At 38.3% G+C, this 25,186-nt stretch overlaps 1 protein-coding gene across 1 annotated transcript in view; it reads right to left on the reverse strand.

Annotated features, from left to right (window-relative positions):
- Positions 1–8,345: 8,345 nt before the first annotated feature.
- LOC127573932 (MORC family CW-type zinc finger protein 3-like) overlaps positions 8,346–25,186 on the reverse strand; it is a 101,746-nt gene continuing 84,905 nt past the window's right edge. The window contains exons 14-17 of the mRNA XM_052022542.1: positions 22,985–23,181; positions 21,999–22,839; positions 18,327–18,610; positions 8,346–16,265 (exon numbers count right to left, since the gene is read on the reverse strand). Coding sequence (XP_051878502.1) covers positions 16,118–16,265; positions 18,327–18,610; positions 21,999–22,839; positions 22,985–23,181 — 1,470 coding nt within the window. The 3' untranslated portion in view covers positions 8,346–16,117. The remainder of the gene's footprint in view (positions 16,266–18,326; positions 18,611–21,998; positions 22,840–22,984; positions 23,182–25,186) is intronic.

Below are 25,186 nucleotides of genomic sequence, written 5' to 3' on the forward strand. Positions count from 1 at the left end.
TACTCAGGATACAGCCTCACCAATACCCTGTACAGTTGCAGCATAAGCTCCCTGCTCTTAAATTCAATCCTTCTCGCAATGAAGGCCAACATCCATTTGCCTTCTTGATAACCTGTTGCACCTGCAAACCAATCTTTTAAGATTCATGTACCAGCACTCCCAAGTCCCTCTGCATAACAACATGCTGCAATCTTTCACCACTTAAATAATAATCTTCTTCTATTTTTCCTTCCAAAGAAGAGCTCGTATTTACCAACATTGTACTCCATCTGCCAGACCCTTGCATACTCACAATTGATTGCCAACCAGAGAAACACCCATTTATCCCAACTCTCTGCCTTCTATTGGCTAACCAATCCTCTATCTATGCCAATACATTATCCCCAACTCCATTCATCCTTATCTAATGGATGTCTTTTATGCGGCACCTTATCGACTGCCTTCTGGAAATCCAGGTACACAACATCCACCTGTTCCCCTCTATCCATTGTGCTTGTTATATCCTCAAAGAACTCCAGTAACTTTGTCAAACAGGACCTGCCCTTCCTGAATCCATGCTGTGTCTGCCTGATGGAACCATTTCTATCCAGATGTCTCACTATTTCTTCCTTAATGATAATTTCAAGCATTCTCCCGACTACAGACATTAAGCTAACTGACTTATAGTTACCTGCCTTTTCCCTACATCCTTTCTTAAAGAGTGGCGTGACATTTGCTTTCTTCCAATCCGCTGGAACCTGCCCAGAATCCAGAGAATTTTGCTAAATTATCACTAACACCTCTACTATAACTTCTGCTATTTCTTTCAGTACCCCGGGATGCACTGGAAGTTGAATTGGAAAGGTGAGGTGAGAAAGACTGCCTTAATGTCATGGCAATATGTTACCTATTATGGCATCAAGGAGCTCTGGTAAAGGTCAATTCAATGGGAATCAGGGAGAAAATATTTCATGGGCTGGAGTCATAATTCACACAAAGGATGATGTGGGTGCTTGTTAAATATCAACCACCTCAATCCTAGGACATTACATGGCAGTGCCATCATCAGCTGCTACATCAATGATTTACCCTCCTTCACTCATGCGGAAAAAAGCTCTGAGAGTATCTGCCTCCACCACCTTCTCAGACTGCCTGTTCCAGATTGCAAACACCCTCTGGGTGAAAAATATATTCCTCAGATACCCTATAATCCTTTTACTACTCACTTGAAACCCAAGGCCTCTGGTTTTAGACATGGGAAAATGCTTCTCATTATCCACCTACCTATGCCTCTCATAGTTTTGTATACTTCTGTTAGGCCCTCCCACAGACTCCTCCATTCCAAGAAAACAAACCAGCCTCTCCAGTCTCTCCTCACAACTGAAACACTCCATCCCAGGCAACATCCTGGTGAATCTCTCCTGTACTCTCTCCAGGGCAATCATGTCCTTCTGACAGTGTGGCAATCAGAACTGACACAATACTCTGGCCGAGGTCCAACCAAAGATGCACCATGACCTCCATACTCTTATATTCTATGCCCTGGCTAATGAAAGCCAACATGCTGTATGCCTTCTTCACCACCTCATAACCATTCTTTCCAGTGTTACCACACTTTGGAAAGGATGTGGTTGTGCTAGAAAGAGTGCAGAAGAGATTCCTCAGGATGTTGCTTGGAATGGAGGGCTTTAGTTAAAGAAGAGCTTGGATAGGGTAGGATTGTTCTCACTGAAGGGCAGGAGGCTGAGCAGTGACCTTCTAGAGGTTTATAAATTTATGAGGGATGTAAATAGGGTAGATAGTCACAGTTTTTTTCCAAGGCCAGGGGAGTCTAAAATTTTGTTTAACGTAAGAGGGGCAATATTTAAAAGAGATCTGTGGGGCATGCTTTTCACACAGAGGGTGGTGGTTATATGGAATAAGCTGCCAGAGAAAGTGGTAGAGACAGGTTCAATCACAGTGCTTAAAAAGCATTTGAACAGGTGCATGGATAGGAAAGGGATAGAGGGATATGGACCAAATGCATGATTAGATTCCTTCTGCCATTGCTCTGTCCAATTTACCAGCTGATCAATATAGTTCTGTAACCTCAGTCTATCCCTGCACTCAAACACAACACCAATTTTTGTATCATCTGTAAACTTATTAATTATATCTCCTACATCCATATTGACATTGTTAACATATATGATGAACAGTAAGGGTCCCAGCACAAATCCCTGTGGAACATCACTGGCTTCCAATCACAAAAGCAACACTCCACCATTACCCTCTGCTTCCTGTTACTAAGCCAACTTTGGATCCAATTTGCCAATTTATCTTGGAATCCATGGATACTGACCTCTTGGACATAGACCTGCCACATAATTTACTTTTTTTTCCCCCAGAGAGTACATGCCCACAGGGGAGGTTACAGGTGAATTGAGAAAAAGTTATTTCACTCAATTAGTTAAAGTAATTGGGGTCACTGTCTGAAAGGGAAGTGGAGGCAGAACCCCCCCCCCCCCCCACATTTTAACAGTCCTTGGATAAAAACTTGAGGGCTAACTCCATCGCTCAGACCAGGAACTGGAAAGCTGGTTCACTTAAGATGCATTTTTGCCCTCCTTCTCTATCCTGAGCTTCTATGATTTGACGATTCTAGTCCAATTCCCTTTGCTCTGTCCCCATAGCTCTGCAATTTTTTCACCCAATCAAATATTTATTCGGTTTTCTTTTGAATCTGCTTCCATTGCCATTCAAAGTGACAATCATTTGTAACCTGTTTACTAACATATTTATTAAAAGCTTCCTCGTATACGTGAATTGGCCATATCGGATCAAGGGAATAAAACATTTCAATTAAATAAGCAGCTCATTGTTCACGATGCAGTAGCAAAAGGTCCAGATGGCCAAGGGAAGCTCAATAGTTCTCTTGCAGGTAACCTGGAATTCTCTTGTACTTCTGGTGAAGCTGTAATGGTGGAGTGAAAGTACCTCCAAGGAAGTTTCCAGTGTGTGATTTATCAATAGTGCTCTCATTGGAAAAACTACTTCACACCCATTGTGCCACTGACAATCTCCAAAAACTGAGGGCCTGACCACCATTAAAAAGCATCACCATCATTAAGTAACCACCATTGACCAGAAAGAAATTGGAATAATACTGTGGTTACAAGAGCAGATCAGAGGTGGGGTATCCTGCAGCAAGTGACTCTCCTCTTAACATTCTAAAGACAATCCACCATCTAGGCCACTCCAAAAGCACCATGCAAACCCATAATCTCTACCACCAAGGACAAGGGTAGCTGGTGCATGGAAACACCATCACCCGCAGTTTCCCCTCATATTTATAGACCATCCCAACTTGGAAACATGTTGTTGTTCCTGCATTATCACTGGGGCTAAATTCTGGAAGTCCCTTCCCAATGGCACTGTGGGAGCACCTTCACCAGAAAGACAACAACTGTTCAAGTAGGTGGCTCACCCCCACCACCTCAGCCAAATACAGATGGACAATAAATGACAGCCTTGCCAGGCTCCAACTGATGACTATGAACTGACAGGATTCTATCTTATAACAAGAGAAAAAGGGGAAGAGAGAAATGCAGACAGGCAGTTTCTGGCCTCGTACTGTTATTAAGATACCAGTAAGCACTGTACAATGACAACACCAACGGAAATTCTCCAGTTAGGTTGTGTAGTAAGGAAATTTGCACAGGGTAACTCCACCACCTGGTGGACTGCAGCATTATAACATTGCAGTGGAAGATGCTGGTTGTCGAGCATTCTCCTCTTGCAGATGCAGCTGAGAATCATAAAGATGGCATTATTACAGCTAACAATACAAAAGTACGAATGGCACTAGCTAATGTTATTCTCGGTTATCAACAGTGTCCAAGCTGATGTAAATTAATTTCTCAAACAACATCCTGAAACTTCAAAACATGTTTTCCACCCTTTCTTAAATTATGAGGTCTAAGTATATTGGCCTTGTTATTTCCTTCACCAGCAGTGTTTTTTCTGATGCTATATGTGTGAAAACCTTATTTTCTCCCTGAGTGGAATGTAGTATCAGTGGCTTCTGGGATAAATTGAGCCACTCTGTAAAATCAAGCAGGCACTTCCTGCCATAGATCATGCTTAAGCAATGTTTCCATGTTGGGCATGCATATAATGAAGCAATATTCCTTCAAAGGCTTGCCGCGCCAACCTGGTTCAAAGCATGACAATCAGCTATTCCGAACCCAGCCAGGTTTAATTGCATTGCTTGGTCTGTAGCAACACTATTAATAAGATGCCTCCTGAGCAGCTCCTGAAGCTGCGATCATGCAAACTGACTCCCAACTGTCCAGCAGTGGCTCTCCAGCTACCAATCGTTGGCCTCCAACACATCAATCACTGGCATCTAAGCCTTGTCTTGGCCACAGCCCCCCTTTACTAATTTATAACCCACTAACACCTATTGATCCTCTTGTCCACAGCACCCCAACTGCAACCATGAATCTGGATTACCTGCTTTTGTTTCCACAGGCTTCATTAAAGCAGCCCACTTAGGAAAGGGCCTGATGCCTCGACACGGCTGAATTTTCAAGTGATAGGTCCACAACCAAAATGTTCATGACGTGATCATCATTCATGCTGATTTGCCTTAATGAAGCTATGTCTTAAAGCATTTGTGCCATGTAATTTTCCTCCAGTAAGGCAATCTATTAGGGTGAGGGGGTCCTGGATAAAATCATGAGAGGAAATCAAGGTATTTGGAGGACTGGAAGAGATGAACAATCCTAGGGTGAAAAGCAGGTCAGAACAAGTATGGAATAGACTGGATGTAAATGCAGGGCAGTCTGAGATGTACATCATTGTATAAATAATGTGTGTGAGACTGTTTGCACAAATCACCATGTGATATCATGATGCAAAGGGGAAAAAAAGGAGATTCAAAGAAAGGGGTAACTATATTCCTGAATACCAGCTATCCAGGAATGATTGGGAAGAACAAGTGCAGAAATGTGGCAGTACTGAAAAATGAAACTATTACAGAAATGGTGAGTGATAATTGAGTTGAGGGGTCAAAATCAGAGACTATATTGTTGGAATTATAAATTACAGGGTGTTGACACGAGGTGGCAGACTTTATGAAGGTGCAAGAACTGGGACTGAGGCACTTCAATTATCTTTATGTAGACTGGAGGAATATCATCGCAAGGGGCAAAAAAGGGGAACTTCTGAAATGTGTACAAAAGAACTTTCTGAGTCACTGTTTCCCCGGCCTGATAAAGAGGAAGTTGTGTACGGTCTAGTTCTGTGAGATGAAGTCGGCCCTTGAAGTTTGTAGGTTAGCATTTGGAGAACAGTGATTATAATATCATTAGGTTTAGAATAGTTATGGAAAAGCACAAGGAAGCATTGACCATGAAAACATGTAGATATTCCTTTTTTTGCACTATTTATTTTGTAATTTATAGTAATTTTTAATGTCTTTGGACTGTACTGCTGCTGCAAAACATCCAATTTCACGTCATATATATCAGTGATAATAAACCTGATTCTGAGATAGAGGAATGCCTATTTCAATGATTTGAAAGGAATCTAGACCAAATGGATTCGATTAAAGAAGATATGATTTGGGAACAGATCAGACACAATCCCACCGGGGGAAAAGGAAGCAAGGGCAACACGACTCCTACAGCATCACTACTGCCACAAAGTCTGGAAATGAAACAACCTGTAGTTCCATAAATGGACAGTTCCGTCCATATATGCTGCCTGACCCACAGAGTTCCTCCAGCAGTTTGTTTTTTGCTCCAGGTTCCAGCATCTGCTCTCTCGTCTCCTTATTGTCAAGAGTTATTTATAGAACATTACAGCACAGTACAGGCCCTTTGACCATGATGTTGTGCTGACATTTTAGCCAACTCTAAGATCTATCTAACCGTTCCCTCCCACATAGCCCTCTATTTTTTTGTCATTCATATGCCTATCTACGAGTCTCTTAAACGTCCCTAATGTATCTGCCATCATCACCTCTGCCGGCACTGCGTTCCACGCACCCACCAGTCTCTGTAAAAAAAACTTACCTCTGATATCCTCCCATACCTTCCTCCAATCACCTTAAAATTATGCCCACTCGTGTTAGCCATTTTCGTGCTAGGAAAAAGTCTGACTGTCCACTCAATCTATGCCTCTTATCATCTTGTACATCTCTGTCAAATCACCTCTCATTCTCCTTCCCTCCAAAGAGAAAAGCCCTAACTCACTCAACGTATCGTCATAAGACATGCTCTCCAATTCAGGGAGCATCCTGGTAAATCTCCTCTGCACCCTCTCTAAAGCTTCCACATTCTTCCTATAATGAGGTGACCAGAACTGAACACAATACTCCAAGTGTGGTCTACCCAAAGTTTTATAGAGCTGCAACATTACCTCACGGCTCTTGAACTCTATACCCCGACTAATGAAGGCCAACGCACCATACGCCTTAACATTCCTATCAACCTGCACGGCAACCTTGAGGGATCTATAGACGTGGACCCCAAGATCCCTCTGTTCCTCCACACTGCTATGAGTCCTCCCATTAACCTTGTATTCTGCCTTCAAATTTGATCTTCCAAAGTGTATCACTTCATACTTTTCCGGGTTGAACTCCATCTGCCATTTCTCAGCCCAGCTCTGCAGCCTATCAATGTCCTGTTGTAACCTACAGCAACCTTCTACATTATCCACACCACCACCAACCTTTGTGTCATCTGCAAACTTACTAACCCACCCTTCCACATCTTCATTCAAGTCATTTATAAAAATCACAAAGAGTAGGGGTCCCAGAACAGATCCCTGCGGAACACCACTGGTCACTGACCTCCAGAGAGAATATGCTCCATCTACAACCACCCTCCGTCTTCTGTGGGTGAGCCAATTCTGAATCCACACAGCCAAGTTTCCCTGGATCCCATGCCTCCTTACTTTCTGAATAAACCTTCCATGAGGAACCTTATCAAATGCCTTACTAAAATCCATGTACACCACATCCACTGCTCTACCTTCATCAATGTGCTTTGTCACATCCTCAAAGAATTCAATCAGGTTTGTGAGGCACGATCTGCTCCTCATAAAGCTATGCTGACTGTCCCTAATCAGCCTATGCTTCTCCAAATGCCCATAAATCCTGCTTCTAAGAATCTTCTCCAGTAATTTGCCCACCACTGAAGTAAGATTCATTGGCTTGTAATTCCCAGGGTTATCCCTACTCCCTTTCTTGAACAAAGGAACCACATTTGCCACCCTCCAATCACCTGGCACTACTTCTGTGGCCAGTGAGGACGCAAAGATCATCGCCAAAGGTGCAGCAATCTCTTCCCTTGCTTCCCGTAATAACTTTGAATATATCCCATCCGGCCCCGCTGACATATCTATCCTAATGTTTTTCAAAAGTTCCAGAACATCCTCTTTCTTCATGTCAACATGGTCTAGTGTATCAGCCTGTTGTACACCATCCTCACAATCATCAAGGTCTCCCTCACTGGTGAACACTGAAGCAAAGTATTCATTAAAGACCTCCCCTCCCTCTTCCGACTTCAGGCACGTTTCCTCTTTTATCCCTGATCCCTCACAAACTGGGGAATCATATTTAGGCCCCAGCTCTGAGGAAGGGTCCCTGACCTGAACCATTAGCTGGTTTCTCTTCTCACAGATGTTCTTCCAGCATTTCTACTTTTGTTGCAGTATTATTAACGTTGCGGACATCTCTTAGGTGTGGTAATAAACTGGCATCAGATGATATAATTATGGATATTATGACTTCCTGCATAGCTACCCGGTTCTTTGCCCCTAACATGATTGTGATGCCATTCCTGGCAAACCATAGGAATAAACTGACAATTAGTAATCAGGATCATTTCCACCCAGAACTGATGTGCTAAGCCCTGTGATGCAAGTCTGCTCTGATCTTGCTCCAAGCTTGTGGTTTTGTAGTGGCTCCTATTTTCTCATGGGCAAACAACCTCATCTGATAGCTAATAGTGGGTGGGAGCACGGAAGGAGATCTTTCCTGCCGCTAAATGCTGGGTGCATCCATTAGTTTGCATCGTAAAGGTTCAGTTTGGCACATTTAGAAGAAACTAGCATAGGAGCATGTTGCACCGAAAATCCATTCCATTCCAAACCAGTGCGTTGGAATTATCCTACGTACTCTTGTTTTGCACCCGAGTTTGCATACACAACTACTAGTTCTTTCATTAACAGAAAACAGAAGAATGGTGTATTAAAAGGAATGTTAATGCCTAAGACTGTAAAACACTCTCACAGGCCTACTTTGAAAATTAGTGTCCTAAAAATGTGGAACCCACAAAGATATTTTCCCTTATATATGCAAATGATAAGAATACGCCTAATGCTCATACTTTTTATTCTTCTTTATTTACATAGCATTTTTAAACATTTTTTAAAAAGTTTCTGTTTGGCAGCATCATGTTTGGACTGCAAGGTGTGTCATTAAATCACATTAATGCATTTTCCTACAATAAAAGGGCAATCTCACAGTAGTTTCTAGTGTTCCTGTTGGAAAAAGTACATATTGAATCATAGGGTTTAAAACTGCATGGTACAAGAGAACAGCAATTTTATCATGAGGGCCAAGGAAATTCATCTGTTGATTCAATATATGGCTTTGTATATTTACGAACAACAGGTTTACCAAACATGTTTTAAACAAATACAACACCCTTTTAAAAGAAGACTCCTTCAATTCAATGAGCCACAATCATGGATATAAAATATTGATCAATTACCTTGTCACTGCACACAAGACAACGTAATGAAAGCATGAGATAATTATACAATTAAAATGTCACTTACAAACACAATAAAGCCCTCTGTAAATATCAAACAATAAATATTAATTTAATAGTAACATAACATTTTACTTTATTCAAAGTCATGAAAAAAATGAACGTTTAAGAAGAAATGAGTGTACAGATTGCATTTTCATAAGTGAGGAAAACCGGCAGGACCTAAATACATGTGAGTCTGTCATCTGGGTTCAGACTGCACAATTTAGTTTTGAAAATGTTGAATCTAAATTTTCTTTGGATTTTCATTTAATTTCAATCAAAGCAACACTACAATTCAAATCATGATTTTAGATCCTTCTCCAATGCCAGATTTTGCAATGGGAAAGTGTAGACAGAATGCATGCATTTTTGTTTGGAATGTTAGATGGTCTTCCTCACTTCTTGTGGGCTGCAATAGTTAGTACAGGGTTTTCCAGTCAAATTTTCTCCACATATTGGGATCCTATAATTTTACATCTCTGAATTTTCTTAAAAATAAATCACTAATGAAATATGTAATATTCAGATCCTTTCTCTCACATTTAAACCACATCTGCTCATCTAAATTGAGCCTCAGCACTGGCACATAGAAAAACTACAGCATTGTAGAAATCACTATTCTTTCCTCCCTTTATTTTAAGGGTCAACAGATTGGCAAAAGAAACTCATTTCAGTTTGGAATTGGAATTGCATCCCTCCTATATTTAGTCTCTCAATAGTAACTTGGATATTAATATTTGTTGATTATTTAAAAAAAACTGAAATACTTGACTTCAGCACCAAAGGTATGACAATAGCTAATTGTTAAAAACTATGGTCAAAAATATATCAATATCTCACCTTTCAATACAGAACATTCTCACTGTACTGATCAAATGAACCTTAAAAGGAATGCAAATGCCCACTTTATTAAAACACTTGAAACCTACAACTGATTATGGAATAAAGTCATCATAAAGAGCTAATTAGTTATTGAAAGTACAGAAATTAGAAAACCAACATCTCCCTTGGATGCATACAGCTGTTATCATAAGATTATACAACCTTAATACTTTCAATCTGTTGGTTGTGGTCCATTAGGAAAAGTTCACTATTGACCTTTAGGGGAATCAATAGATGCAGAGTATTTGGGTTTCTAGAAGGCACTTGATAAGATGCCAAATAAAAAGTTATTGCACAAGTGTGCTCGGTGTTGGGAGTAATGAACTGAAATGGATAATGGAGTGGCTCCAACAGAAAACAGAGATTTAGGATAAAGTGGTCATTTTGGAATTGGCAATCAGTAAGCAGGGGGTCAGTGCTGCATCAACTATTTATGACCTACGTTGATGACTTAGATGAACTGACTCAGTATACAGTTGCCAAATTTGCTGATAAAACAATGTGTGGATTAGCAAATTGTGAGGACTACCCAAAGAGCCTTCAAGGGGATATAGACAGGTTGCATGGGCAAAATAGAATATAATGTTGAAAAACGTGAGGTTATCCACTTTAGAAAGAAGAATGGCAAAACAATTAGTTAAACATAGAGAGACTGCAAAATGTTGTAGTACAAAGCAATCCATGAAACACAAAAGGCGAGCATGTAAGTAATTAGGGAGGTTGCTGGAACAATGCCCATAATTGCAAAGGGTATGCAGTACAAAGTAGGGAAGTTTTGATGCAACTTTCAGGGAGTTAGTGAGACTGGACCTGGAGTATCATATACAGTTTAAGTTTTCATGTTTAATGAAGCATTGGAGGCAATGTAGAGGTGGTTCATTAAGTTGACTCCTAGGATGAAGGAGTTGGCTAATGAAGAGCAGCTGAGCAGGTTAGAAAAATGAGAGGTGAACTGATTGAAGTATGTAAGCATCTGAGGGGGACTGACAGGGTGGATGCTAAGAGGGTGTTTCCCTTTTTGATCATTTCTAGAACTAGGGGGAATAGTTTCAGAACAAGGGGTTACCCATGATAAGAAGGAATTTCTTCTCTCAGAAGGTCACAAATCTTTGGAATTCTTTACCTTGCAGAGCTGTGGAGGAGGAGTCATTGAAATATATTCCAGGTAGAAATGGACTGACTCCAAGGGAGTCAAGGGGAATGGAGAGAGTGCAGGAAAGTGAAGCTGAGGTCAAGATTGAATCAGCCATGATGTTACTGAACAGCAGGTTCCAGGGGCTGGTCACCTGCTTCTACTCCTATTTCTTATGTTCTTTAGACCTGTAATTTGCTGCATTGGAATCTCATCCCTGACTTGCTACTATTGATACCTCAGTCTTCTGCATTCCATAAATTGTAGGTCCAGAGCTTGCCAAATGCAGGAAAGCTGTTTAGAATCTCAGATATTATCTAACCTTCTACCTTAAACAAAAATCATTCACTGCCTGTCCTAAAATCCTGTGAAAATTCAGTGGCAGTCTTAAATATTTGAAATCCTTAACAAAAAGTGCAATTCTTTCATTAAAACTGAGTGAGTTACTAAAAAAGTTTAAAATGGAAGTTTAGTATTAAACATTTTGGTATGGACCTGCACTCATATCAAGACTGGAAAGGGTAAGAATGGCAGTTTTCCTTAAAGGCATTAATGATCCAGTTAAGTTTCTTGACAACCTCCAGAAGTTGTTCCTACTTAAGCTGTTGCTTACAGAAGTTACTTACAGGAGTTGTTCACTTAAATTGGTATTTTAAGTGAAATTGAGTTTGGAGAAAACACAACAATAGGTATTGGAGCCTGATTCTGTCTCCCTTCCACCAGCAGTGGGATCATGGAAATAAATTCAGGCCCCAATAGTTACAGACAGAAAAACTTAAATATTCCTCTTTTAGGTTATCAATTTGATTGAGTATAATAGTTTAACCAATAAGCAGGGTTTGCGAGTAAGTGATTAGGGAAGTGAGATGGCTGTTCACTTCATTTATTGATAGGGCAAAAATTTATCCTGAAGTCAGAGTGGCTTGTAATTGCTTTCCTTGGAAAATATTCTTTATAATATAGCAGTTCAGAAAATTCTTTACATCCTTTCCACTGAATCAACTTGGGTTTTTAATGTTTATACTTTTAGCTCTCAATAAAGAGGGTGATGTTGAAAGGCTGGGAATTGGAATACTTTTGATTTTGAGCAACAAATGTTGTCATTAGATGGCAGTCCAACAGCATTTTACACAGCCTTTTCATACTTCTCTATGGCATTTTCATTCCTCCTATTTGTGAGGATGCGTTAAACTCCAGTTAACAGTTCCCCCAACATTTTTGTGAGTTAAATATTTCAGTATATGGCACACAGGAGGTTTTATTTTATGAAGATGCAAGTAGTGTGCAATAGTGATGAGGCTGATTCTGACAGAGCGTACTAAACAAAAATTCTGTAAACTTCCAAACACCAGTTCAAAAATTCTCACAACGCAAATAGCATAACTCTCCACAGGCAAAACAAGCTAAACTTAATCCATATATGTTTACATACTTATTCCTTTTATATGAAAAGCCTGTATTGTGATGTTCCATACTTAAGGACAAATTGCATTGGGAAACAGGTGGAAGGAGGAATCATTTTATGTGGGTAAGATCCATAATCCCATAACTGCAACCACTAAAACATTACTGCAATTCCATGCACATAAGTGGCATGACTATACAAAGCATACATATATTTTTAATCTTGTTTATTTGATATTCAGATATATTACAATAAAATAGCACTCCAAGCCCTATTATGGAATATAATGGTACTTAATCTGGATTTAAAGACTAAAAAAATAAAATTTCTGGAAAATGTATCGGGAAAGAATTATTGAAAATTTATACACTCCCGAAAACTGTTCTTCAGCAGAGCTCGGCTGATCTTTTAGTTAAATACTTGTAATAAAATTGCAATCTAGTGAAACTGGAATCAATTTGCACTGAGTGCAATCAGCTTCAATTTCATACATTTTTCTGTTAAGTATATTAGGGTCTATGTTTCGATAAGCTAGCATCAGTATCAGTATCAAGCAATAGCTAGTCGAAGGCAGCATGTAGAGTAAAGCTGGCAGTACCTTTTTAACAATGGACCTCAGACTCAACTTCAAAATTTATCCTCTGACAGATTTGTAGGATGTGGACTAAAGTGATACAATTACTTCCTGGGAAGATAGTGTTCTTTTTTCTTAACCATTCTCCTTACTACTTACTGAGTGTCCATGAAGTCCACTTCAGCTAGTATAAAAAGTAACAAGTAATGTGATACTGCAGTCATATTGGTTGGACTGAAGAGGGCAGGCATGCTCCTCATTCTGAGGGGAACTAGTGATGGACTTGAAATTTAATGACAAATCAGCAGTTTTTATGGTTGTGTCTATTTATTGAATACAATTTTGTAGGGTGGAATTTGTACTCTCACTCTGAGGTTCTCACATTAAGCTAAAACTATCAAACTACCATCTCCCTCAGAAAACCCTTGTCTAACCTGCAAAGCAGTATATTGAAGGATCAATACAAGAGTTTAGCATTTATTAGACTAATACTTCAGTGTTGAATTGAAAAAGAGTTGCTTTTCCAATGGTATTGTCTTTCAGGTGTGACATTAATCAAAGAACACCTTTCTGCTGCTCAAGGAACACACAAAAAAAATCTTAAAACACTGTACGGAAGAGAAGTTACTTCTCCTCATGACTTGGCTGATGTCTATCCTTCAATCATAGCCAAACACAGTGGAACTGGTTATCTCATTTATCTTCCGCTGAACTTCAAGTGTTCACAAAATGGCTGCTCAATTTACCTACCAGTAAGAATAATTGTACATCGTGATTATTGTAAATCAAAGTAATTAATTGGTTGGAGTCATTTGTTTTTGGATATACTGAATTTTGTTCAGGCACAAATCAAAGTGAATGTTAATACTGGCTCAGGTCAGGGTAAGACACATGGAGATATTATTGTAAAAAGTATTGTTTTAATGTCTAATATCACCATCGTTTGTACTTAATTAAATTTAATGTGAGTTAATGAAGAGGCAAGAATACCATCACCACCACAAAAATTGACCTACCCTTTCACCATACATTATATAATTTATATAGCTTGAAGCAGATTGAATCAAGGTGTACGAGAAAGCAGCAGGGTATCTAGAGTAGTAATTACTCCATGATTGAGATAGTTTTTCATTCCACAAATCACCCTTAGAACTTCCTCAGTTAGGATTGCCACTTTGATACCAAAGTATAAACAGGTTTGCACTGTTAGCTTGTCGTAATGAGTTGGAACTTTCATAATAGTCAGAGGGAACCTTTCACCATATCATACTGGAATATTAAAATGCAGATCCTAAATGTAAAAGGGTCATCGTATATTTAGCAAGCAAGTTATTTGCATTCCTCTTAACAATTAGAGCAATTTGTTAAAAAGCAATTGTAGTGTGCTAATTTATGATTCACTTTTTGAGTGGCTAGGTATTTTGCCAGGTGGTAACAAATTCAGACAAAGAAATCAACTGAAAATAAGTGACATACCTATGGTTAACATTACTTAGGTATTTAAAAATAACAAAGAACTGTTAAAAGGAGCCTAGCTTTAAACGTTCTGGGCCTGCCAGGGTGACTGCCAGTGAAAGAATAGGGGCCAGTAGCCAATCCTGAGAATGTTAAAAATTGCAGCCCTGCAGTTTTCAAAAGGCTTTGTGGATGCCAGAACTTAAACTCTGCCACACTTCCAGTGGACGAATGGACCTTCTGGAATTACAGGGCGAAAATTGTCTTTGGTCACCTGAACAGAATGTGTGCAAAAGTATCAGCTGCTGGTTGCATTCATGTCCAGTAGCATCAGTTCCAAAATGGGAGGCAAGCACAACTGGCAATCAATGTTCTCACACATATTCAATGCCGGTCACCAAAGGAAATTTCTCCCTTTGGGATTAATGTCTCATACAATAAGATTGCATTGAAAACAGGGTATTCCATTAAGTTCACTGGGTTCCTCTTCACATTTTATATACTTACTTCTAGTCTAATTTAACAAAATAAACAAATATGAGCAAGTCTCACTTAGTCAAGCTGGACTTAACTTTTCTTTCAATTCAGATGGAGTTTTGGGAATGAATGTCTTTGGGAGTTTCCAATGTTCTCCTTCCACAGTTAAAGCAGATGATTGTGAAACATTTCAAAGAAATGTGCCTCCTATACTTATTGTTGACCCAATAATCTTTTGGGGAAGGAGCTATAATCAGACAAAACGTCTTCAATCTGAAATGTTAACTCTCTTTCTCCTCCCACAGATGTGGCCTGATGCGCTGAGTATTTCTAGTATTTTTTGTATGTTTTTTTAGCTATCATCTTGGAATCAGTCTGAGTACTTTGTATCCAAATAACTATAACAACAAAATGTTGTTGTAATCAATAGGTCCAAGATATAATCACATACTTCCAGGTCACTCAAATCCATATTTTGGTTCAAGTCTCAGCCAAAGGCAACATAGTGATCTGTTTATTTGTAATTGCAAGGAATATCTTGTTCATAGTCTTAGTTTCAAAGGAAACAATTTTAGTAAGAGATGGATGTTAAGAAAGCTGAATCTTGAGAACATACTTCTCTTGTAATAACACTAGAAAACTTGGCTATATCATACATACATCCATTAGCTTTGATTGTCATTCTTTGTTACTGAACTTCAACACCAATCGGTTGATTGGTTTTCAGACTTACTCACCTATCTACTGGCTACAAAAAGAAAAAGTGATCCTCATTAATACTTTCCTTTCTGACCACAGATTAATTAAGATGGCAATGTTAAAAAAAAAATCCTCTTTTTCAGGAATTTTAAAAGCAACTGAGAATGGGATAGACATCTCAGTAGAATGACAGACATTTCAGAAATACACAGGTTTGAAATTATAAAAGCAACAACAGGCAACAGATATCTGCTTCTGCAACTGCATCATGTATAGCTTATTACTTGTATTAGCTTAAGCCAGTCCTGTACACTTGGTTCCACTTTTTGAAACCCAATAAAATAATCTTGTGTCTTCAGAAATATTTTCAATCATGCTACTGCTGGGGGACACATTTTGTGCCACACACTTCGGTAACAAACAGAGGAAATAAAAAAAACATAAACAGTAATTTGTGTAATTACCAGCAGCTCTGACTTTCATTACAAATGGACAAATCTGAACAGGTACACAGATATCAAAACATTCAATTTTGTATTTTTGGTTGGTAGTCAGTGTAGAAAAGTGTGCAAATACTTCATGTACACTGCTATCACTTATTTCTGTTTTTCTCAGATTCAGCATTACAAATCCACACACACTTTGGTCAGACACATTCGTCAGCTGTTGTTGTCTATCTTATGATAATGCAATATGAGAGATTTGGTTCAGAGTTTATTTGCTTCTATGACCTTTTCTAGGATATCATCAATTGTATCTGTTTCATAACTGATATCCTTTAAGTCCAAGTGCGGCAGTACAGAACCCAACAGGTGCCCAACTTTTATTCGCAGTGACTTCAGCTTTGCCAGTAAACTGTCAAAACACAACAGAAGTTATTTTTACTTATTTTGTGCTCATCTTATAGGTGAGAGACATTGGTAGGAAATAGAACACTTGAAAGTGAAAGCTTAGTTCATAGGAACATGCTCATTCAGTTTTGGCTGAAACTTTATTGTTGTTTTTATTTCCTTAACAAAATCTGCCTAGAAGAAATCTGCTGTACATGCCATTTGCCATTTCAGAAAGTATCTCATGCGTTCACTATTCTGGAACTGCAATCATTTTTGTTTCTTGAACAGAGGTCAGGTTGATGGGCTGCATGACTTGTAAGCTCAGATACTGTACCTATCTGCTCATATTTTTCACTACAGTCCAGTCAATATATTCCTCTACATGTAAAAGCAGCACATCCTCTGATCACCCATATTCTCTGGGCTTCACTCAGTTCAAGTGGATTTCAAGAGGAGAGAACAAACAGGACATAAGCAGGACTTGGTTTGAACTCGCCTATACATTAGTAGAACTTGGATAAGTTCAAGCAACTAGACGGTACAAAATGAGAGACTGGCTAGGAAACATTTCAACTCATAGCTGGAGTTGTAAAACGTTTCACATGCTGTTTCCTGGGCTTTGATGGTAACCCATAAATTGCAGTTGCAATTATTATGGTGACACTCAAGCTTCTTAAGGTGTGCCAAATTCCCATGAATTTGCCTTTAACTTTCTTGCTGCTTTGGAAGAGGATTTGTGGGATTGTTCACAATTTCAGTCCAAGCTATTTCAGGGCCCTTCAGATATTAGCAGATCTTTGTGGTCACTAGGATGAGGTATTTCAACAAAGATTTTGGTGTCTAAGGTCTGCAGTAGTACATTGAACTGGAACTTTCACTTACAAGCTGACTGATCTGATCAGATCTGCTGGCTTTTAATTATTTAACTGGGAGGTGTTAAGGATTAAGGAGTTATGGAATTATGTGAATACAGCAGATATTAATTCAAACAAGAACCAGCCTTCAGTTCTTAAATGTAAATTTCTAGCAGTAATCAACTTGATGTTAAAAGGACAGCTTTGTAAACAACCAATACTGTCTACAGAGCACAGGCAGCTTGCCCACAGCAGGGGGCTGGCTGCTCAAGAGATATGGTTTGCAAAGTGAAGTGACCATGAGACGTTCTGGTCTGCATCTGCCAAACATACGACAATGGAGTTATGCTAATTGGCCTACATCAAACCAGGCAACTATGGTTAAATTATTTTGCACCATTGCGACCAAATTCAAGGGAGCTTGCAGACCAGACTGATATTGTCACTTAGCACATCAAACATGGTCACAGGCATATTTGGTCTATCAATAGTTGGGATATTTGTGTACTCAGAGAGTCAGCCCTCACAGCATTAATTTTGGGTGTCTGGGTTCTCTGTCCTCAGAAGTTTTAGACCATCCATGTCAATTACTTTGTCCCAGCAAAGGTGTTTGAACATTCAGAGGTGTCTCCCATTGTAGATATGTAACTCAAAGGAGGCACTGTCAACCTCAAAATATTGAAGTACGCAATGTCATTGTAACAATTGAAATTGTATTGAATCACCTGCTGTTACCTTTGATCCTAAGGGTATAAAAATGTGATGTACCCTGAGTTTGGGAGACTCTACCGAGAGGGTCTCCAGGAGAATGCCTGCTTGTCATGATGAATAAAGACTTCTATATCACCAGCTTCAGTGTCTCTCTGGTGACTCAGATCACAGTCACAACAGGAGGATGCTTGGATCACTAAGCACAATGAAAAGTCCAGTTTCTGCTTAACAATCCCAATATCTGTGTGCTGTGCAGTTGAACTCATGGACTCTCAGGAGTGGTTTCTGTAAGTATCCCTGCACCCTACCTGGCGATTTTTATTAAATTCCTTACACCTGGTTTGAAGCACATTGTAAAGCTAACACTTAAAAAAAAGATTCCTGACAAATAATAATTGCATTTTTAAGAGATTTCTTATGAGCAAGAATTTTCTGAGAATTTTCAATGATAAAACTTTGTTAAAGGGTTTTTGACAAGCAAAACTCTCTTTAGTCGTAAATACATATGTTTTCATTACCTGTTGGCCTGTGCAACTCCTTGGCTGGTGGAAGGAACTAATGCTTCTTTATGTACTGCATTACATCTCAGGGCCTCTTCCAATTTCTTCTCCAGCTCTTCCTTTTGTCCTTTTAATGTCTCAACCTCTGTCCGCATCAGCTCTAGTTCTGAGTATCTATACGCAGCAGCTGATTTTTTGGTCCAATAAATTTCATCCCCTTTGTTTCTGCTGGATTTCATATCCTGCTTTATTTTTTCACACTCTGATCTCAATTGATTTCTTTCTTGCTCCATTTTCTCAAGCTGAAAAAACAGGAGTATTTTATTTTCCATGCCTTTTAGATTCAATTTACATGTTTCACCCTTTGAATATACTTGAGAAAACATGGGATTGAAACCTGAGAATTACGTTTTCGTTTTTCAAATGAACTATCTTTTATGGCCTGCATTTATTGGCAATCCATAATTGCCCTTGAGCAAGTGATGGTAGAGCCACCTTCTGGAACCACTGCATTCCTTCTGGTGAAGGTACTCGTACAGTGTTGTTGGGCTGGGAGTTCCAGGATTTAGACCAGTGACAAGGAAAGAATGATGATATACTTGTAAGTCAGGATGTGTGTGACTTGGAGGGGAACCTGCAGGTGGTGGTCCTCCCTTACTGCTCAAGTCCATCTTGGTGGCAGATGTAATTTTGGGAAGTGCTGTCAAAGTAGATTAGGTGAGTAACTGCAGTGCATTTTATAGATAGCATACACTAGAGCTACAGGGTAATGTTGACAGTGGGACTGAATGGTCAGGGTGATGGAACAAAAGCTATTTAAATGGGCTGCATCCTCCTGCATGGAGTTGAGCTTGTGCTTATTTGGTTTATTAGGAAGTAAATTGCCCAATATAGGATTCTCTGACCTGCTCTTGTAGTCACAATATTTTTATGGCTCTTCCAGCTAATACTCCAGTTACTGATGGCCCCAAGATATTGAGGGCAGGGAACATTACCTGGCACTTTTGTGCACAATAAACACTAGCTTTGCCAGCAATGCCCACAACCCAAAAAATGAAAAAATTAAAACATCGAGCCATTTGATTAATGTTGAAGCAAACTTCAACTCTCTTAAGTTCTGCTTCAGATTTCTAGTGGCCTTCTATGCAAGACAGAATTCTGTGCAAGTGATCTCAAACTAGTTTTGAATGCTGCTTGTCTTCACTGAGCTAGTCCAGTGGCTTCTCTGCAGCAGTGATCACATGCACAGAATTACTGGCAACATCTTTGGCCTGTGATTTTCTGCTCTGATTTGAAAGTGACTCTTCAAACCAAACATTTATGCACCCCTGCCCTATGCTTTAATCTCAGATGTTTAATTTTGTTTTAAAAAAGTAAATCAAATGGCATAAAATTTTGTGATGAAATTCAGAATTTTATAAAATCTTTTAATCTCATTAGTAACCTACAAACAGTATATTCAAAATGCAACTATTTGCAGCAAAATTGTTAATCTATTCATTTATGGTTATGTAATGAGAGTAGCGAAATCTTATCCCACTGGATTTTGAGTTTTAAGCAAGTATTCTGTATATGTAAAGGCCACTACTGCTCTGATCTGCATCCCTTTTTGAATCTAACTGTGGGTAAGATTTGCCTATTGATCTGAGTGAGTTTGGGATGAAAACCAAAATAACCAATTCAAATCCTTTCCTCCAATTGTCATCCTCTTGATAAAATAACAGGGAAAAAATATAGCATGGGTGTTGTTAAATCACTTCCTTTAGCTTTGTGGAGTTTTCTTTAGCTTTAATAGGTTATTTGAGACAACAATTCAGAAAATATGAAAACCATAATGGTACCTTTCTAATCTAGATTAGGCCATATTCAGACCCGGGCATCCTAACTGGATATTTGTAAATCATTACTAGAAGGTATGAAAGTTAAAATTTTGAATTCCCCATGATAGACATATATTCACTGTTGATGAAATTATCTGTTATACAGATTTCTCCAACCACCTGCAATCAAAGAACCCTGGATGTGAAGGAAATATTATCAATTATCAAAATTTAGATGGCAATTAGAATGACAATAATTCTATGTTTAAATGTAATACTTTCCTTTTGTTAATAATCAGTTTTCAAGTCTACATGAGTTTATGGTTGAGTAAGATTCAGATTAAACTGACTGATAACCATCAAAATAATAAAAATATTCTTGCTTCACTCATATAAAGATTTTGGAATAAATTCCTTTCTAGTCATGGTTTTTGTAATGCAAGTATGAAAATGAAGAGAAGGATTTCTTTCAAAAGAGGGACTTGAAAGAGATTTCTATATTTATTCTCTTCCCCCAATTATCTTATTGAATTTCTGTTCATCTCGACTAAACTGAATATTAACAGCATCAATTAAAAAGTCAATTTATGATTTGTTTATAAGTGGCCTTCATACATTCTGTTTGCAATAAATAGTTCACTGGAACCAAATAAGTTGATGCTAAAGGAAATTCAAAGACTGTCTCCCATTCACATGCAACTCATACTGTAAACAGCAGGGAAAAAATACATAAATATACCTGCACAAAATACCATGCAGGTTACCATGGGACCCTTTTGCTTCATGAATATAAATGATTTGGAAACACAGGCAATCCTAATAAGGTTTGTCGGACACAGTAAATTCTACTATTTAACCTTTATCATACATTTGCAACTTGTAAAATATGAATGTTTTGCTTTTAAATTTCTTCTTTTCATATTAGCTTTCCCCAATATCCAAAATGGTTTTAAAGATTATTTCAAGAAAAATATTCTTTCTTTCCAGTATGTCAGTGAACTAAAATTCCAGCCACTGAAACTTACAGTAAATACCTAGCCTTTTCTTTATTGTTGGCCTTTTCCTCATCTCTCAGCTGGGTGTACTAAGCAATTTAAGAGTAAAAATACATAAATGCCAGTTACCTATACATTAAAATGACACACTTATATTTGAGATCAGAAACTATCCACTGCAGAGGAAAACTCACAATAGAATCTACTGATTGCCCAGACACAAATACCCCCTTGTAAGTATGACCACTCATACTAACATTTCATGAATATACACAGCTCTCCTTTGCAACAATAGGGTTGATTAGTGGCCTCATGGCAATGACAATAGACAGCTGGTGTGTGAACTTGATGTTCTGACAATCTGCAATGGCAAGATGCCAGGTTCTGCCTCAATAATGGCACAATGTCTCCACATTGTTGCTTCAGTTCCCACAAAGTGAGATCCTGCTTTCAACTAGGTAACTGTATAGATGCAATGGAGGCCCTCCCACTTTCAATGAGTTATGCACACATACACCCAGGTTTCTCACACACTTTAGAACCACACCACGTAGTTTATATTGTCTCTCCTTATTCTTTCTGCCAAGGTGTGGCATTTTTTGGTTCTCTACATTAAATTTCATCTGCCACTTATCTAGACATTCTGCCAGCCTATCTCTGCCTGTAGTCTATGACTCTCTGCCTCACCACTTCGCACAATATCAAGCATTGTATCTGCAATATGAAAATTTTACTCTGCACACTGCATCTGAGTCATTAATATTATCAAAAGCAGTTCCAGTAATGACATTGAGGAACACCATTATCTATCATCCTTCAAATGTGAAAAACTATTTACCAAGACCACCTTGTTTCTGCCTTTGAGCAGACATTACCTCTTCTTTCAAAAGATTCCTTTCGAAGGAGCAATTTTCCATCCCCTTTGTTGCATCTTCTAGCTGCCGAGTCAAAGAATCGCGATCTTCAATTATTTTCTCGTAATGCGCTCTCATCTCTTCAAGACTCCAGATTTCAGGCCCATTAGCTACTTTATTCATTTTACTTTGATGTTGTCTCTCATTTTCTTGATATTCCAGCAGTTGTTTAGTTATCTGCTTTAGTGCAATGGTATGTTCTTCATTTTGCTTCCTAAAGCAATCTCTTTCTGCAGTTATTTCATCTAATAAATTTCTTGCATGGTCCAGTTGGTTCTCCAGAAATTGTACTGTAGGTGGAGTATACTTTGTTGAATCAAGAGTAATCTGTCTGTCTGTTAAAGCACTTCCTTGGGATCTGAGATTAAAATGGGAGTATGTGGGCTCATTTGTGCCACTAGAATTTGTTTCAATTTTCTTTATAACAGGAAGTTTATTGGTCTGTGTTCCTTCCGAAATAAGTGTGTTTTCTGTGGAGACATGATTAAATGACCCATCACTGTTTGAACCATTTTCCTTAATTAGTTTATTCTCATAGTTATCTTCAGGGAGACCAGAGTACTCCATGGGTTCTATTTTTTCCTTCTTGGTGCTTTGGGGAACGTCTTTAAATTTCTGGATTTTTTCATTTTCTATGATGATGAGGTCATCGTCACTGCTGTTGCTTTGCCTTTCTCTGGTAGAGTTGACCATTCCAGATTCCATTGGTTGGATTGTATCAGGAGGGACTAATTTTTCTGTTTTTTCTTTAAAGCGTTTTTTATTTCGGCTTTTACCTTTCGGACTCTGCTTTCGCTTGTTACTATGGAGAGGAAGAAAAAAAATTCACATAAGTTATTCTATAGCAATTCACATACCAGTGATTGAAAGCTTTGTTTCTATCTTGCTATAATTTGTCTACAGACATGGAATATACAATATATTAAGCACAAAACAGAACTAAGAACCTGCTCAATACTAGGCTGGAGGACACAATACGTTCTTCATTCACGCCATCTGAATATCCTGAAGCTGTACTGAGACTGGTGGAACATGATCGTGTTCTGCAGCCTCCCTCCTCCTCCTGTTCCTCTTTCTCTTCCTCCTCACTTTCTTCTGTTTCCAAGCAATATTTTCTTTGGTTTGTTGAAAACAGGTCAGATTGCTGCTCAGGTAACCATATAAAAAAATAAAGAGCAAAGCAAAACAATACTTCAGAATCTCAGTGGAAAGAAAAAAAGTTTATAAAGCTACATAAATGTTGCAGTGTACAACAATGATACCTGGTCATACTAAAGCAGCCAAATCCCAACATCATGTGGTTTTCAGGGGAATGAATTGTTTGAACTGATGTTGCAGTTACATTAAAACATATAAAATTCTATTTTTAGGATAATTGTAAACTTATTCAAAGAGCACATTTACAACTTTCCTTTAAGTATTTGAACTATAAATCTATTAAACATACTTCTTTCACTAAATATTAATCAGAGTAATTATTCTCTGTAATTCATGTAAGATAATTGTTACTGAACTCAAATTTGTTCATAGGCCTTAAAGAAGTTTTAATTTACTGAGATAAAACAAAAAGTTCTGGGAACATGCAGCAGGTCAGTTAGCTTCTGCTGTAAGAGGAACCATTTAAGGTTCATCAAAACAGACCTTTCATCAGAACTGAGATCAACAAACTGAAATGCTAACTTTTTTCCTTCCACAGAGGTACTTGGACTACCTGCTGAGTATCCTCAGCATTTTCTGTTTTATTTCAGATTTCCAGCTTCTGCAATACTTTGATGTTTAATTTATTGGGCTCCGATTTCACTATCAGCAAAAACTACCATCATAAGTCCAAAAAGACTGCAAACCAGCTTTTCAAAGGCTGGCATTTGATTGATAAGAGTACTTGACACCTCCAATCTACAGCAAAGATGATACCCATTTTTGTTGCTCCAGCTGAGACAAATCTAGGTTCCAAATCTCAAAATAAATGCAAACATGCACTGCAAAGGGATTTGAGATGATACACTCTCTGCTGAGAACAGGAATTGCTTTGGTACTGACTCTTGCACAAGTTCCAACTGTATATCCTGACTCACCCAAACATAGGAACAATTAGGAGCAGATGTAGGCCATTCAGTCCCTTCAGCCTGCTCTGCCATTCTTGATGTGTAGACCCAAACAGCAATCATCTTAAGGCTAATTGAACATGGCACCATGACTGTTAACTTTTAATTTTTTCACATGATGAAGCATGCACTTTCTACCCAAAAGTGATCAGAAGAACATAAAAAACAGAAACAAAAGTAGACCATTTGGCCCCTTGTTCCTGTTCTGCTATTCAGTAAAATCATAGCTTATCTTTTACTTGTATCCCTTGATTCCTATAGTATCTAACTATATGTCAATTTCTGTCTAAGATGGATCGTTACTTTTTACCCTTTGAGACCAAATATACCAACCTCCACTTGCACAAAATATTGACTGAACCTGGGATCTTCCAGTTTTCCATGGGGCAGCTGTACCTCATTTATCCACCTGAACTATATAAAGTAAGATTTGAAACTCTTGGAATTTGGAATCTTTTAAGATCTAAAGTGGATTTGGAAGGAGGTAGGGGGTAGGGGGTTGGGGGTGGTGGTTAAAACTTTTTTAAAAATCTTTTCCTTAAATTTAATTTTCCAGTGAATGTTGGTGTACAATATATCAGGAAACAAACTATAAACATAATGTTCCTGTTATACAAATTAAAGAAAAATAAAGACATTCCAATTTCTGTTATTTCATTCACATGGTGCAGACATTCTACCAAACCCACAGAGGACCATTTGAAATGATCTAGTTTAATTGCGTTTGGTAATGAATTGCATGTAAAATTCCTATGTGTGGCACCTTAGCACAGTTGTTAATCTGTAAACAAGTTAAAAATAGTTAAACGGTGCAGTACAAGAATTACATTATAGCATTAAAGAAATTAAACTCCACAGTCTAAGACTGAAACTCAGTTGGTATTATTGACACAAATTATTGCAAATTCTATGTGATATTTCTCTTAATCTTATAGCAATGTAATACTAAAAGGAAGTTAGCTGTACTTCGGTTTTTAAAACTTGTCTTTTTCAATCTAAAACAACAATTGACTCATTCCCTTCTGTCGTTTCTAAATCTACAAC

Source organism: Pristis pectinata, chromosome 8 (assembly GCF_009764475.1).
Source record: "Pristis pectinata isolate sPriPec2 chromosome 8, sPriPec2.1.pri, whole genome shotgun sequence".
NCBI lineage: Eukaryota > Metazoa > Chordata > Chondrichthyes > Rhinopristiformes > Pristidae > Pristis > Pristis pectinata.